A 16,025-nucleotide genomic window follows, 5' to 3' on the forward strand; every position below is an offset into this window, starting at 1 on the left:
GTGGAAGTAAACTCTTGTCATTATTCTTTTAATATCAGCAGAAATGAAACCATACAAGTTATTGATACAAACAAGAGCAAACTCCAAATAGTCTAATAAACACTTGTTGCGACTTTGATATTCCAGTAGTAAATACCTTCAATGCTCTTCACTTTCTCTGACATGAACTTGTCAATAAAACACGGATCAATATGCTAAGTCGGCATCTCCACAAGGTATCATATAAAAACGACAGAGAGATGGTTCCAAAGATTATCACCACGGAAGCAACTTCAACACCAAGAGAACCAAGTCAGATAGCTTATGGTTATAAAGAAGCTAACAGTGTCACAAAGCCTGATTACACTTTCTGCCTAAGAAAAACGAAATGTCCAAACACATTTTTTTAATCAACTTTGGACATCAGATACCATAGGCAAATCATCACCAAACAATACAAAACACAAAGACAAAAATCAAAACTTTAGTTATAAAATTCACAAAATTGAAACGCAAAGACTTTTAGGATCAGAGAATAAAGGCAAAGCAATCACTCTGCAAAAGCAGATCAGACTGGGTGTCACAAAACATTAATGCCATTTTTCATCATATAATGGTTACTCCATTAACCATTGCCCCCTTATAGCTCTGAAGCTTATCCTTATCCTCTGGCCGAGGACCCGACACATCTTCCATCTTTTGCTTCCCTTTGTCGCCAAAGAGTGGACACCGGAAAACATCAAGACAAAGACTGTGACACCTTCAACAATATCCATACAACCGCTCATACCGCAGAGTCACCGTCGTCTCCTCTTTACTATGGAAACTCTACTGAGGCATCAAAGACCAAAGGACTTGAATTGAAACCATCAAGCAAAACCTTAACCCGACCATTATCAATATCAACCTCCTCTACCTCTCCCAAATCAGCCCCAACCAACCACCCTCTCCTCCTCAATCTTCCAGATCCGCGGCAGTACAAACAACAGTGCCATCATATCCTGCATCACTGGATTCATGCCTCTACCAATTAAGGTCTTAACATAACACTCAATCAAAGCCGAATTATCAAACCATGGAACCTTGATCTTAAGCTTCCCCTTGGACTCCGAAGAACTCCCATGCGTAACCTTGAAGACAACATTTTTATTAAATTAAATTAAAATTTTATTAAGAAAAGGCTCAACATAAAATAAATCTTATAAAATAAAATAAAAAAGAGTAGCTTCAAAATTGTAGCCTATACTCTTTCACTTAAATATACTATGGGCCGGGCCTATACTCTTCCCCTCATTCCTCCCTTCAAAGATCAAAACTTTGGATCAAATTCACAAAATTGAAAACACAAAGACTTTTAGGATCAGAGAATAATGGCAAATCAATCACTCCGCCGAAGCAGATCAGACTGGGTGTCACAAAACATTAATGCCATTTCATCATATCCCATTGCAGAAAAGATTAAGATAAAACGAAAGTGTTTTGAGAGAATCAGACAAAAAAAAAAAAGTCAATCACCATGTTACATTCCATCGTAATGGATGCAGATTAAGACTGGGGCGACATTTTCATATCATCACTTTCCCTCAAATCTGAGCTTAAAACAAAAGAAACACCAAAACTAATCTGAGCTAACGAAGAAACATATAGACACGAACAACACCTAATTCACTAACCAACCACAGCAACTAGAACATCCTATGAAGATAAACGAATCCGAGCTAACGAAGTAACATTTAGACACGAACAACACCTAATTAAAAAAAAACAGAGTGTGACTGTGTGAGAGAATCAGACCAAAATAGTCAATCATCATGCTACAACCATGGCAATGGATGCAAATTAAGACTGGGGCGACAATTCATTATCATCACTTTCCCTCAAATCTGAGCTAAACGAAGAAACACTATAGACACAAACAACACCTAATTCACCACACCAACACAACAACATAGAGTAACCAGGGTTTAGGGTTTATCAAGAAGAAGAAGAAATACAATAAGATTGACACAAGAGCCCCTAAACACAAACAAAGACATGATTCCAAGTTGAGTCTCTCTCTCTCTCTCTCTCTCTGTGTTTTTAAGCTATGAGGGAGAGGGTGTCAGCGACTGCGTTATATATAGAGACAGCAGTTTGATTTCAAGAAGTAGCTAAATAGGGCTTTCGGTTTCTTTTGGTTTACCTTAATTAAAACCGGTATTCCAAATTTTCTCAAGGTTTAATTTTAGCTTCTCTGAGAGCGTGAGCGGGTTTAATATTTTTTGGCTTCACTCATTTACAAAAGAATGTAACAATGTCATAAACCACTGAAACTTCCTGCAGACATCAAAGGACCTACAAAGTTCTACATCTTTCATTCACTAACACATGTCTTTGTGTTTTGATTGAATTTGTGATACTATTATTGTATACGACTCGTACGTACCCACATCCACATGGTCATATCTTTTCAGGAGAGGTTTCTAATCCATAATTTTGGTGAGGAGACAAGATTGGTTACTAACTTTTTGGGACGGGACCCCTTATGATCACATACAACAAAGACAGAGGCATGTTATTCTGTCTAGTATGGTTACTCTTAATCTTATCTTCTCCTTTATATATATAATCAAACAAGCCTATTCGATTCTTCATCAACCAAAACTTGCATTCAAAGAGTTCTACAACACATCTTACAAGTCTCTTTTACTTTCCAATCTGAAAACAAAACAAAAAAAAACTCTTCCCTGAAAATAATGATGAACGCAAAGAAGCTCTTGAAGATGGCAGAGAAATGGCAACAGAGAACAGCTTTAAGCAGGAAAAGAATCTCATTTCAGAGATCAACTTCTATTACAACTAGCAGATCAACCGCTGCAGAGAAAGGCTGTTTTGTGGTTTACACATCCGATAAAATCCGCTTTGCGTTTCCAATAAGTTACCTGAGCAACTCTGTTTTCCAAGAGCTCTTGAAGATATCTGAAGAAGAGTTTGGTCTCTCCACCGGTGGACCAATCACCTTGCCATTCGATTAGGATTTCTTGGAGTATCTCATCAAATTGATCCAACGAAGAATGGATGGAGATACAGAAAAGGCTCTGTTAATGTCATTCTCTAGTGCTCGATGCTCTTTACCATGCTCTTTTCAACAACAAGAACAATTGCCTGTATTTTAGAGAATTAGAGTGTAGCTGTTTCTGTATTTGTAAAGATTCCACTTATATCAGATTAGACAGATTATTTTAGAAATACAAACAGTTTAATCTATTTCTTCCTCTCTTTTACACTGTCTCATCAAAATCAACTTTTACTGTAAAGTGAGATAACGTTGATATCACTTGTTGACAGTTTACCCAAAACTGTTTTGCTCTAAATCTTGAAGTCATAAACTAGAAGTACTACAAGACATGAGAAGTTTGTATAAGGTCTAAGCTTAACCTAAGGAAATGTGAAATTGCAGCAGGAATACTTGATTCACTATCTATTTTTTCTTGGAAAGAAAATCAAAGGACCTACATGGCTCTCATTTGTATCTCTCTATCTGATCATTAATTCTAATCAGATTTGTTGTCCTGTTGATAAGTACAAGAAATCTAAAAAAGTTGGGACTCACATTTTTGATTTAGCTGATGGAACCAACCTGGGACCCTTATCTTAACAAATAAAGCTATATAGAGTTTGGTATTTTTGGCTTCTCTTGTTAATATAACGTCTCAGTACCTAAACCTTATCATATTAATGTCCATATATATAGGATTCATACCCACATGATCATGTCTTCTCACCATAAAATTGTATAGTCCACAAGTTAATTTCGAGACATAACTGATTACCAACTTGGGAGACCCTTATTGATCACATAGAGTACAGACATAAGCATGTGGTGTGTCTAGTTAGGTTACTCAGGAGCTTGCTACAAAGCCTATCTATTAGTTTCTCCTTCTATATAGAAACATAAGCAACTCTGTTTTTCAAGAGCTCTTGAACATCTCTGAAGAAGAGTTTGGCCTCACAACCGGTGGACCAATCACCGTGCCGTTCGATTCAGTTTTCATAGAGTATCTCATCAAACTGATACAAGGAAGAATCGATGGAGATACTGAAAAGGCTCTGTTAACATCAATCTCTAGTGCTACATGTTCTTCACAACGCGCTTTGCAACTACAAGAACGGAGTCAGCAACTGTTTGTATTTTATAGTATTTGTGAATATGGTTGCAGTTAGATTACACTGAAATACAAAACATACACAATTAATTACTCTCTTTATATTGTTTTTGCAGAACTCTTAACACAAACCTATTGGACTCTTGATCAACCATAACTTGCATTTTAAAGAGTTTCTAAAATACAACTTACAAATCACTTTGCCCACAAAATATGCTAATCAAGATGGCCAAGATGGCAACGTAGAGCAGCTCTCAACAGAGAAAGAATCTCTCATTTCAGACATCAGAGTCTTCTACTAAAGTAAGCTCAACCTCTACAAAGAATCTCATTTAAGAAATCACTTTCGCTTTCCGATCTATTTGCCCACAAATGTTGCTCCCCAAACATAAGCCTACTTGACATCAACCACAGAGATCCGAAAACGACAGACAACAGAGTGAAAGCCTAGCAATCAGAGGAAGAAGCAACCAACATGATCCGAAAAAAGCGATTCTGAGACAAAGAAATCTAATCACCAACCCATACAGAGGGGAACTCGAGAATTGAGAACAAGAACATCAACCAAGGTTGAAACAGAGTTCCAAAATCCTCGCCCATGACCAACGCCTCAAGAATCCAATTCGAAACAGAATCGGCAATAAACCCTCAAGAATCTAGGTCAAAACCACCGCCAAGAACGAAACTGCCGATCCTAGCCAGCTCGCTTCCACCTATTGGGATATGTATATTGTATATTGTCTAATATTCTCTAGATAAGGTTTAGGAAGATTTACATATTAGTATATCTTGGTCCCCAAGTTTAGATATTCTAGTTCTCTTTGTATAAATACATGATGTAAAGGTTGGAGATCAATAACACAAACATTATATTTTTTGGCCGATTCTAGTTTTAACATGGTATCAGAGCAAAAAGCTTGAAAGATCTTTTGTCTCTCTGTTTTGTTTCTTGTCTCTCTGTTTTCTCTCTTCTTGTTCTCCGTTCGTTTTGTTCCTTTTTTTTTTTTTTTTTTCCGTTTGTCACTTTGATCGGTTGATCAATATTTTTGATGGGTGAAGAAAAAGCTATCATGACTAAGGTTTCAGACTCTAACACGGTCTCGCCTTATGCATTGTCTTCGTCTGATAACCCCGGTTCCATGATCTCCTCTGTTGTGTTGAGTGGAGATAATTACTCGGAGTGGGCCACCAAGATGTTTAATGCTCTTCGTGCTAAGAGAAAAACTGGGTTTATTGATGGATCCATTAAGAAACCTACAGCAGTTGGTTCGGAGTTGGAGTCTTGGACCAGTGTGAACTCGATGATTATCGGTTGGTTGCGCACCTCAATCTCTCCTCGTGTTCGTGGTTATGCAACAGTTGCTCATGCTACAAGTCCCCACGCCTCATCCTTCCCTAATTTCACACCTGAACAATGGCAAGCAATCAGTAAGATGGCTTCAGAGAAAACAAGTAATCACATAGATAAGCTTTCTGGTAAGATTCATGAGGATTTGATTTTAGATACTGGAGCTTCTCATCATATGACCGGAAATCTTAAGTTGTTAGTCAACGTGACATCCATACCGTCTTGCTCTGTGGGATTTGCGGATGGAAGTAAAACTGTATCTGAAAACATGGGAGAGTTTCGTGTTTCAGATCATCTCACTCTCGCCAATGTTTTATATGTGCCAGATTTAAATTGTTCTCTTATCTCTGTTTCAAAGCTGCTTAAGCAGACTGGTGGTGTGGCATTGTTTACTGATACGTTATGTGTTGTGCAGGACCGTTTCTCGAAGACTCTGATTGGAGCCGGGGTAGAACGTGATGGGGTTTATCTTCTTCAAGATGTTGCAGCTGTGCGGGTTAATAAGGTTGGAGTGCAGTGCGACTCAACTTTGTGGCATCGTCGGCTTGGACATCCTGCTTTTTCAGTTCTTTCTACTTTACCTATTGGTTTTGATGTTTCAAACTCAGCTAGTCCTAGTCCATGTGACGTGTGTTTTAGGGCTAAGCAAACAAGAGAAGTTTTTTATGATAGTTCAAATAAAGCAATGGATTGTTTTTCACTTATTCATGTTGACGTTTGGGGTCCTTATCGTGTTTCTGCTTCGTCTGGAGCTGTTTATTTTTTGACTATTGTAGACGATTTTTCTAGAGCGGTGTGGACACACCTTCTATTAGAGAAATCTGAAGTTCGTCAAGTTTTACAGAATTTTTGTGCTTATACCGAGCGACAGTTTGATAAGCCGGTTCGGATGGTTCGGAGTGATAACGGAACAGAGTTCATGTGTCTTGCCTCGTTTTTCCAAAGCAAAGGAATTATTCATCAAACATCGTGTGTAGATACCCCACAACAAAATGGTCGCGTTGAAAGGAAACATCGGCACATCTTGAATGTTGCTCGGTCACTTTTGTTTCAGGCTGGTCTTCCGGTGTCGTTTTGGGGAGAAGCAGTTTTGATGGCTACATACTTAATAAATAGGACGCCAACAAAGGTTCTTCAAGATCGCACTCCGTATGAACTCCTTCATGGGAAGAAACCCGTTTATGATCATATTAAGGTGTTTGGGTCTTCCTGTTATACTCATAAACGTTCTCGAGATAAAGACAAATTTGGAGAAAGAAGTCGTCATTGCATTTTTGTGGGTTACCCCTTCGGGAAGAAAGGGTGGAAGGTGTACGATCTTGAGACTGCAAAGTTTTCCGTCTCTCGTGATGTTATTTTCCAAGAGAATGAATTTCCATTTCTCACCAAGTCTACTTTGCACGACCAGCCTGTTTCCTCTCCCAGTGCGACGATTGATGATGACTGGCTGGTTCATTTAGAACCCACGCATGAGGAAAGGGGGAGTCCCGCGTCGTCTTCTGATCGGTCCGAAGAACGTGAGTCGGGTGGTTTGCCTACTTCACAAGATCATGTTGTGCCTACTTCCGCTGAAACAGTTGCTACACCTACTGTCCTAAATCCCGTTGTTGATAGTGCTAGCGGTCAGTCTAACGTTGAGTTGGGACAGGGAAAGCGTCAAAAGTTACCATCTGTTAAATTAAAAGATTATGTGACTTACTCCGCACGTTGCAATGTTGAAGACACCCATCACGTTTCTCCCGACTTCTCTTCAGTTTCTTCGTCAACGGTTCAAGGTACACACACTCCCTATCCTCTCACAAATTACATATCTGATGAAAATTTTTCTCCGTCTCATCGTGCATTTCTAGCGGCTGTCGTTAGTGGAGTTGAACCGACATCGTTTAAACAGGCCATGCAAGATCCTCGTTGGACTAACGCGTGTGGTACAGAGATCAATGCGATGGAAGAAAACCATACTTGGGATGTCGTTGATTTGCCTCCTGGCAAAGTGGCCATTGATAACAAATGGGTTTTCAAGATAAAGTATCATTCTGATGGCTCGCTCGAATGGTATAAAGCTCGTTTAGTTGCTTGTGGCAACCGTCAAGTCGAAGGGGAGGATTATAATGAGACATTTGCTCTGGTCGTTAAAATGACCACCATACGAAGTTTACTACGCATTGTTTCTGCCAGGAATTGGGAAGCTCATCAGATGGATGTTCATAATGCGTTTTTACATGGTGATTTGGAAGAGGAAGTGTATATGAAGTTACCAGTTGGTTTTCGTCACTCTGCTCCAAATAAAGTGTGTCGTCTCCGTAAGTCTTTGTATGGACTTAAGCAGGCTCCTAGGTGCTGGTTTGCAAAGCTTACCTCTGCTTTGACAAGATTTGGTTTTGTTCAGTCTTATGAAGATTATTCTCTGTTTACGTATTCCAAGGGTGAGGTAGAGCTTCGGGTTCTCATATATGTTGATGATTTATTAGTTTGTGGTAATCATTCCCATATGCTTAAACGGTTTAAGGAATATTTGGGAAAGTGTTTTCACATGAAAGATTTGGGTAAGGCGAAGTATTTTAACACCACCCTTCAACTGAAACCCTAACCACCAAGACCTAATCACCACACCAGGATCTCTGCCTTCTTCACCTTCCTTCAACCGAGCTCACGAAGCACATCAGAGAAAAAGAAAAGGCATCACCAATTATGTTGGGAGTAAAGCTGGCCGAAACCGCAAGAGAAACAAAGCCGAACCATCGTCCTATAGAAAACCGACGCATGTCCGAGCCAAAAGACTGAAAAGCTAGCCGACGTTGCTAAGGGAGCCAACGGCGCTAGAAGAAAGCCGACCAACACCACTGACAAAGCTGGCCGTTGCCGGAGCCAAGATGGATTCTCGGAGAAGACAGAGGAAGAGAGAGAAGCATTAAAAATTTGTTAAATTAAAATTTTATTAAGAAAAGGCTCAACAAAAATAAATCTTATAATATAAAATAAAAAGAGTAGCTTAAAAATTGTAGCCTATAACATAAATATAATATGGGCCGGGCCTGCAGAAAGATAACTTGGTCCCAAAGTCTCCGTTATTGCTTATATATAAATCATCTTTTAGCTTAGGGTTTGTTTTCAGAAACTTTCCATATTTGATTCGTGTCATCATCAATGGAGATTGCTACAACATGCCCTTTGCAATTATTTCCGAAACAACAGAGAGTCAAAAGCAGAGGTGTGAGGTTCAATTTACTTGATGTCTCGTTGCTACCTACAAACGCTAAGCCACACGACGACACACGTATGACGCTCCGAAGAACGAGAGTAAGAGAAACAGAGAGAGAGAGAGAGAGAGAGAGAGAGAGAGAGAGAGAGAGAGGAGAGAGAGAGAGAGAGAGAGAGAGAGAGACTTAAAGAACTAACCAGAGAAGAAAAGGGTTGGCTCAGATCTCCGAAAGATTGAAACTTTGTGAACAGAGAGAGAGACAGAGTAAAGAAAGTTCCAGATCCGGATCTAGTAGAAGAAAGAACGAGAGTAAGATACAATGATGATCCCACAAGTTTATGTATATATATATAACTCAAGAGCAAGTGGTGAGTGAGCAATTCTTACTATTAGTTGCTCTCCACTCTCCACAGTTACGGACGGTGTTAAATTACCAGAAAGTGGGATCTGATTTCTGATTTCACACCAAAAATTAATTAACTTTGCAACAACGTTCGTTTGTTTATTTATTCACTTAACCCCGCGTCGTCGGTCACCGACATGTAGCAGCTATACATAATAAGAAGAAGACTCGAGGACAGATGAAAGACTTTTTTTTTTTTTTTTTTTTTTTAATTAGTTCGCACATAAAACGACATCGTTTACTTGATGGCAAACAGCTAAAGCTTGTGAAAAAACTCGGACAAGGCCCATTAGGCCCACTTTTTCTCATATTAGAGAACGAAGCAGCAGAGGTAAGGAGTGAGAAAGACTATATAAAACCTGGTTATAGAGGTAACTTGGTCCCAAAGACTCCACAAATTTGCTTCTCTCTCTACTCTCTCTCTCTTTTAGATTTTGTGTCAGATTATTTCCTTATCTTTCGTCTCATCATCTTCAAATTCCATCGCCTTCGTTTATTTTTTTCCCTTTACTCTGTGCGTTAGCCAACAATGGAGATTGCTACGTCCTCGACTGCTTTCAATTTATTTCCAAAAGAAGAGAGATTTAAAAGCAAAGGTGTCAGATTCAATTTACTCGATATCTCATCGTCGCTACCTATAAACCCTAAGCCAGATGACCCACGAATTCTGACTCGATCGGGGAGATATGGCAAGGAAAAGTGCGACGTTGTAGCCGCTCCGAAGAAACGTCAACAACTTTCCGACGAAGGAACTCCATCGGTGAAGAGACAAAAGAAGACCGACGAAGTCGACTCATCTACTAAGGTATCTCACTCGTCTAGGTCAAACCCTAGTTTCGACAGTTGTTTTGTTTTCTAAATTTAGGGTAAAAAAGCTTGACTGACTGATGTGTTTTGTTTTTGTTAATTAGATTGATTTTTATTTGTTAATTAATTTGCTTACGTTTTTTACTTTTTCTGAAATCTTCTTCTTCAGGCGAAATCTATTAGGAAGTTGACACCGAGTCTTCTTCACAAAACAGAGTCCGAGTCAAAGCAAGAGACACTCCCAAAAGTCACTAAACCGGTCGATGCGAGAGCAATTACACCAAAGGTTGCTAAACCGGTGGATGCGAGAGCAATTACACCAAAGGTTACTACTAAACCGGAATTACGGCGAAGCCTGATGATGGGAGGATTGATTTGAAAAACTTGATCGCAAAGGCACAACATAAAATTCATGAGAAGAGGCACATCGATCATCGAAGAGAACACATTGCAAGGCAGAGGATAGCTGCTCGCTTAGCTCTAAATCAAGTAAGTAAACAAGATCTCAATTTTTTTTTATATTTCTTGTGCACCAAGTTGATTTGTTTTCAGGTTCTAATATTATGTTGTTTCTGTGTGTCTTTGTCAGATGGTAGCAACAGTTTTCTTTGACCATCATCTGAACTATTATAAAGAACTGGAACAGCTTGGCTACACATTCATGCGAGATGAACTTGACTGCTTGAACATGTTCAGTTTGTGGTCAAGAAGCGACTACAATGGTGAAACCAACTCTGTCTTGGAAAATAACAAAACGTCATGGAGTGATGAAGAAGAAGATTCAAGGAGAAAAAAGCAGCAGAGGCAAAAGCTTTGAGCACTCCCTCCCTGCCTGCAAGTTTCTCTGATAACAAAGCATGGTGGATCCGCTGAGAGTATTAATCAGAGCCGTCAAAGCTTAACAAGTATGTGATTATTTAAGACAGAGACAAACATATATACCAAAAGAAGAAGAAGTATAATTGTGTCGGAGTACAGTGTTTTGTTTAATTTGTGTGATTGTTCTCGCAGCAAGGCGTAATTTTGAACATGTGAAGTCTATCTTTTTGCATAAATATGACAAATTTTGCGAAAATGTCTTGCATTCTTCTTTTCAATTCATCAATAGAAAAGATTATCGTACAGGTTTGTGTGCTCTGTGTTGTTTTAGATGGAAGTTACTATAAAATTACATAAAGATTCTGATACAAACAGGAGCAACTCCAGATGCTCCAATAACAACCTGTTGAGACTTTGATATTACAGTACCATTCATCCAAAATACCAATGTAAAACCCATTGAAGTCCAAGAAAAGCTATTCAGATTCTCTAGTTACATTCCAAAGATCATATACTAGTACTACTGCTCGCAGCTTAATTGCTATAGAGATAAAGAACGCTTTGCTTTTCCGAGAGCAACTCTGTTTTTCCAAGAGCTCTTAAACACCTATAAGGAAGAGTTGGTGGACCAATCACCTTGCCTCTAAATTTGGTTTTGCTATATCATCAAATTGATTGAGAATATTGAATAGAGACATAGAAAAGGCTCTTACAATGCCAATATCTAGTGGTAGATGATCTTTACAATGTTCTCTGCAACCACAAGAATAACAAACACTACTAATATAGTTCAAAAGATTAAGTTGATGAACAAAATTTATGACAGTCTCTACAACATCTATCAAGACACTTTTTCTTATGGAAAAAGGTCAAGAAGCTTAGAAATCTACAGGAATAAACTTGAAACTTTCAATCTAAAAATCTTTTCAGACAGTACCTTTACCAGTGAAGTTTCTGCAAGTTCAACTTCTCTAGACGTGTGTGCATTAATATTGGTTTCAGACGTTTTAGTTTTCCTAATTATTCTCTACATATCTGAACACTAGTCCCCTGAAAGGAACCTACGAATCTATTGAAAATTGCAGGTTTAGGTGGTTTTAATTTCGTTGAAAACATCAAAAGGCCTACAAATTCTGTATCTTTCATTCACTCATTGCACATGTCACTGTTTCTAAATGTTTTTGTATAAGATTTATACTCACACTCACATGGTTATGTCTTATCAACAGAAATTCTAATCCACGAGCTGGTTAGTAGAGTATTGGTTACCAACTTTGTGACCCCTTATGATCACATAAAACAAAGACAGAAGCATGTGTTCTGTCTGTTTGGTTTCTCTAATCTATCTAAACTCCTAAAGTTTCTCCTTTATATATAGCCTAGCAAGCCTATTGGATTCTTCATCAACCATAACTTGCATTCAAAGAGTTATACAGCACACAGCACAACAACTCACAGATTTCTTTTCCTTTCCGATCTTTTAGGAAACACACTTTGTCTTGAAAATGATGATGAACGCAAAGAAGCTTTTGAAGATGGCAAAGAAATGGCAACAGAGAGCAGCCTTAAGCAGGAAAAGAATCTCATTTCAGAGAGCAAATACTACTAGCAACTCAACTGCTGTAGAGAAGGGCTGTTTTGTGGCTTACACTGCAGATAAAGCACGCTTTGTTTTCCCAATAAGTTACCTTAGCAACTCTGTTTTTCAAGAACTCTTGAAGATCTCTGAAGAAGAGTTTGGCCTCTCTACCAGTGGACCAATCACGTTGCCGTTCGATGCGGTTTTCTTAAAGTATCTAATCAAATTGATCAAACGACGAATGGATGGAGATACGGAAAAGGCTCTGTTAATGTCAATCTCTAGTGCTAGATGTTCCTTACCATGCTCTTTTCAACAACAAGAACAATTGCTTGTATTTTAGAGAATTATACTGTAGCAATTTCTGTGTTTGTAAAGATTCTAATGTATTAGATCAGACAGCTAATTTTAGAAATACAAGCCATTGTATTTGTCTCTCTTTCAGACAGTCATTAAAATCTACTTTCGTTATAAACTAAGAAAAATGAGATAACTTCAACATCACATGTTGTGACAGCTTACTCCGAACTGTTCTGCTGTGAATCTTTTATTAGTATAGATATGATATGCTTCAATCTTTGTACTCCTTATCATATAAGTTGTAGCCTTATCTTAAGAATGTGATAAGCACAACCTCTTGTATAAATATGTTGGTCATGTGAATAATACAAACATCTTTTCCCAATTCTCTACATGGTATCAGAGCACTGATCTGAAAACCTAAATTCCTCTCTCTCGATCTCTTTTCTATTTCTCTCTTTCCTGCAATCTCTCTTTTTCTTTTCTGCAATGGCATCCGACACCTCCTCTACCTCTGTTGAATCCTCCCCTGTTTTCAACATCTCTGAACCGGCAAAAACATTGATCTCCCTCAACATGGCCAACATCACCAAACTCACGCCAAACAACTTCATCACTTGGCGTCTGCAAGTTCAATCTCTTCTTGAGGCTCATGATCTTCATGTCTTCATCACCAATGAAGACAACACGCCTGCTGCAACAATCACCACTGCTACCGCTGAAAACCAACCAAATCCACATCTTGCAGCCTGGAAACGTCAAGACAAGCTCCTTTTCAGTGCTGTTCTAGGTTCTCTCTCCCTCTCCGTCCAACCGATTGTTGCTCGTACTACAACAACACGGGATCTCTGGCAAACCCTCTCTAGCACTTACGGGAAATCCTCTCGTGGCCACATCCGACAAATCAAGGACCAACTCAAGGATGTTTCTAAAGGAAACAATTCAATTCATGACTATATGCGAGACATCATCAACAAGTCTGACAAACTTGCTCTCCTTGATGCTCCCCTTCCCCATGAAGATCTCCTTGACTACATAACATCTGGTCTCGGAGAAGAATACAGAGCAGTTGTCGAGATGGTTCAAGGTCATGATACGCCGATCTCAATCCCTGAACTTCATGAAAAACTTATCAACAGGGAGAATGCACTCAAGGTCTCTGGAAAAACAGAGTTCTCTGCTCCGGTGACTGCGAATGCCACTCAGTTCTCCTCTCGACAGTCTAATTCATCTTTGCGTGGTGGCTACAACCCTTCACGTGGTGGTTTCCGTCCATCTCGCCCGTACCTTGGGAAATGTCAAATCTGTGGAGTTCAAGGACATGGTGCTCGCAGATGTCCACAGTACAGCGCACCATCATCGACTCCTTCTTTCTCACCACACTACTCTGCTCCATATCGTTTTCCTGCACCTTGGGCTGCACCTCACCTGCCGCTTCCCACGCCTCAATGGCAACAACAACCTCAGGCTCATCACACGACAAGCTCACCTCACCCCGACCTCTCTCCGTGGCTTCTTGATAGTGCTGCGTCACACCACATTGCGAGTGATCTCTCCAATCTCTCTCTCCATGCTCCGTACACTGGTGGAGAAAACGTTATGGTTGGGAATGGATCGAATCTCCCCATAACTCACTCTGGTTTCATCTCCCTTCCCTCTTATTCCCGGAACCTTAAGCTTAACAATGTTTTATGTGTTCCTGCAATGAAGAAAAATTTGATCTCTGCCAACAAGCTTTGTCAAAATAACAATGTAATGATTCAACTGTGTCCCTTTACTTTTCAGGCGTAGGATCTACGCACGGGGACAACACTTCTCAGAGGCAAGGCCAATGAAGGTGTATATGAGTGGCCGATCACCGTCCCAAACACTGTTCCAACCTCTGTTTCTGCGTTCAGCTGCTCCAAAACAACACCATCCTCTTGGCACTCTAGATTAGGACACCCAAATTCTCAGACTTTTCATCATATGGTTTCTAAGTTTTCTTTACCTATTTCTGCTTCTTTGTCTTCTCATTTATTTTGCAACTCTTGTTCTAGTAATAAAAGCCATAAGTTACCTTTCTCTACTTCCTCTTTACACTCAAAAGCTCCTCTTGACATACTTTATTCTGATGTTTGGACATCACCTGTTGTCTCTGTAGATGGGTACAAATACTATGTTATATTTGTGGATCATTACACAAGATACACCTGGTTGTACCCTCTCAAACAAAAATCTCAGGTTGCTCAAATATTTCCAATCTTCAAGGCTCTTGTTGAGAACCGGTTCAAAACAAAAATCACAATGCTCTTCTCGGACAATGGGGGGGAGTTCCTTGCTCTTAAAGAGTTCTTGGCAACAAATGGAATTTCACATTTCACTTCTCCTCCTCACACTCCTGAGCACAATGGCATGGCTGAAAGAAAACATCGCCATATTGTTGAAACCGGTCTCTGGCTTCTCACCCATGCTTCCGTACCAAACACCTATTGGACTTATTCTTTTTCCACTGCTGTCTACCTTATAAACCGACTTACTACCCCAAATCTCTCTCATTCCTCTCCTTATCACTTACTCTTCGGAATCAAACCCAACTACCACAAGCTCTGTACCTTTGGCTGCCTGTGTTACCCTTGGATTTGACCGTACGGTCACAACAAGTTTAGTCCAAGATCAACTCCCTGTATTTTTCTAGGCTACTCTCTCACCCAAAGTGCTTATCTCTGCTTAGATGTGTCAACCTCTCGTGTTTATGTCTCTCGCCATGTTCAGTTCGTCGAAACAGTTTTCCCCTTTTCCTCACCAACAAACTCTCCTCTCCCTTCCTCTCCTGAACCATCTACGTCCGACTCTTTTTCTGCATCTATTGTCCCTACCTTTGATCGGTCACTCACGCTCCCTGATGCCTCGTCGTGTGATTCTTTAGTTCCGACTATTGATACACCATCGTTGGATTCATCGCCTGCTTCCTCCTCTGCATTTTCGGTTGCAGAGCACTCTGTTTTGGCTTCCTCTGGTCTTCCAATAACACCGCCTCCTCCTCAGAACAAACACATCATGCAGACTCGAGCCAAGGACAACATTCGGAAGCCAAATCCTCGCTATGGTCTCACTGCTGTCCTCAAAGAGATTGAACCGGTTAGTCATGTGCAAGCTCTTAAGGATGAGAAGTGGACAAAGGCCATTCATGCTGAAGCTGATGCTTTTAAGCGAAATGACACATTTGATCTTGTTGATCGCTCCCAAGCAAAGAACATTGTTGAGTCTAAATGGGTTTTCCGTATTAAGCGCAACCCCGATGGCTCCATTGACAAGTACAAGGCCCGTCTGGTTGCCAAAGGCTTTCACCAACGCCCTGGTCTCGACTACCATGACACGTTTAGTCCGGTTGTTAAGCATGCTACCATCCGTGCCGTCCTTGGTACTGCTGTTGGTGGAAATTGGCCTCTGCTCATGTTAGATGT

The 16,025-nt window shown here is 39.9% G+C and overlaps 1 protein-coding gene, 2 long non-coding RNA genes, 3 other non-coding genes and 3 pseudogenes across 7 annotated transcripts; 4 read left to right on the top strand and 5 right to left on the bottom strand.

The window, feature by feature from the left end:
- Positions 1–282: 282 nt before the first annotated feature.
- LOC147923572 (uncharacterized) lies at positions 283–9,211 on the bottom strand. Its single transcript, XR_015586165.1, has 3 exons — positions 9,059–9,211; positions 8,869–8,959; positions 283–1,109 (listed from the first exon to the last, which is right to left on the bottom strand). It is a non-coding gene; the product is annotated as an uncharacterized LOC147923572 (long non-coding RNA).
- LOC147923573 (small nucleolar RNA snoR4a) lies at positions 505–593 on the bottom strand. Its single transcript, XR_015588023.1, has one exon. It is a non-coding gene; the product is annotated as a small nucleolar RNA snoR4a (small nucleolar RNA).
- Positions 1,337–1,423, bottom strand: LOC147923574 (small nucleolar RNA snoR4a). The gene has a single exon (XR_015588016.1). It is a non-coding gene; the product is annotated as a small nucleolar RNA snoR4a (small nucleolar RNA).
- LOC147923575 (small nucleolar RNA U31b) lies at positions 1,465–1,560 on the bottom strand (annotated as a pseudogene).
- Positions 1,765–1,854, bottom strand: LOC147923576 (small nucleolar RNA U31b). The gene has a single exon (XR_015588009.1). It is a non-coding gene; the product is annotated as a small nucleolar RNA U31b (small nucleolar RNA).
- LOC147923577 (auxin-responsive protein SAUR61 pseudogene) lies at positions 2,689–3,225 on the top strand (annotated as a pseudogene).
- On the top strand, positions 3,839–4,998 carry LOC147923578 (uncharacterized). Its single transcript, XR_015585929.1, has 3 exons — positions 3,839–4,142; positions 4,241–4,427; positions 4,539–4,998. It is a non-coding gene; the product is annotated as an uncharacterized LOC147923578 (long non-coding RNA).
- Positions 9,212–9,217: 6 nt separating the features above from the next.
- LOC147923579 (uncharacterized) lies at positions 9,218–10,866 on the top strand. Its single transcript, XM_087494243.1, is given in 4 exon segments — positions 9,218–9,879; positions 10,051–10,198; positions 10,201–10,370; positions 10,471–10,866. Coding segments are annotated over 4 exon segments (822 nt in total). The 5' UTR covers positions 9,218–9,603; the 3' UTR covers positions 10,699–10,866.
- Positions 10,867–12,119: 1,253 nt separating this feature from the next.
- On the top strand, positions 12,120–12,764 carry LOC147923580 (auxin-responsive protein SAUR67 pseudogene; annotated as a pseudogene). The gene has a single exon (XR_015586298.1). The product of XR_015586298.1 is annotated as an auxin-responsive protein SAUR67 pseudogene (transcript).
- Positions 12,765–16,025: the final 3,261 nt, after the last annotated feature.

The sequence above is a fragment of the Camelina sativa genome, chromosome 17 (assembly GCF_030686135.1).
Source record: "Camelina sativa cultivar CO46 ecotype springtype chromosome 17, ASM3068613v1".
Taxonomy (NCBI): domain Eukaryota; kingdom Viridiplantae; phylum Streptophyta; class Magnoliopsida; order Brassicales; family Brassicaceae; genus Camelina; species Camelina sativa.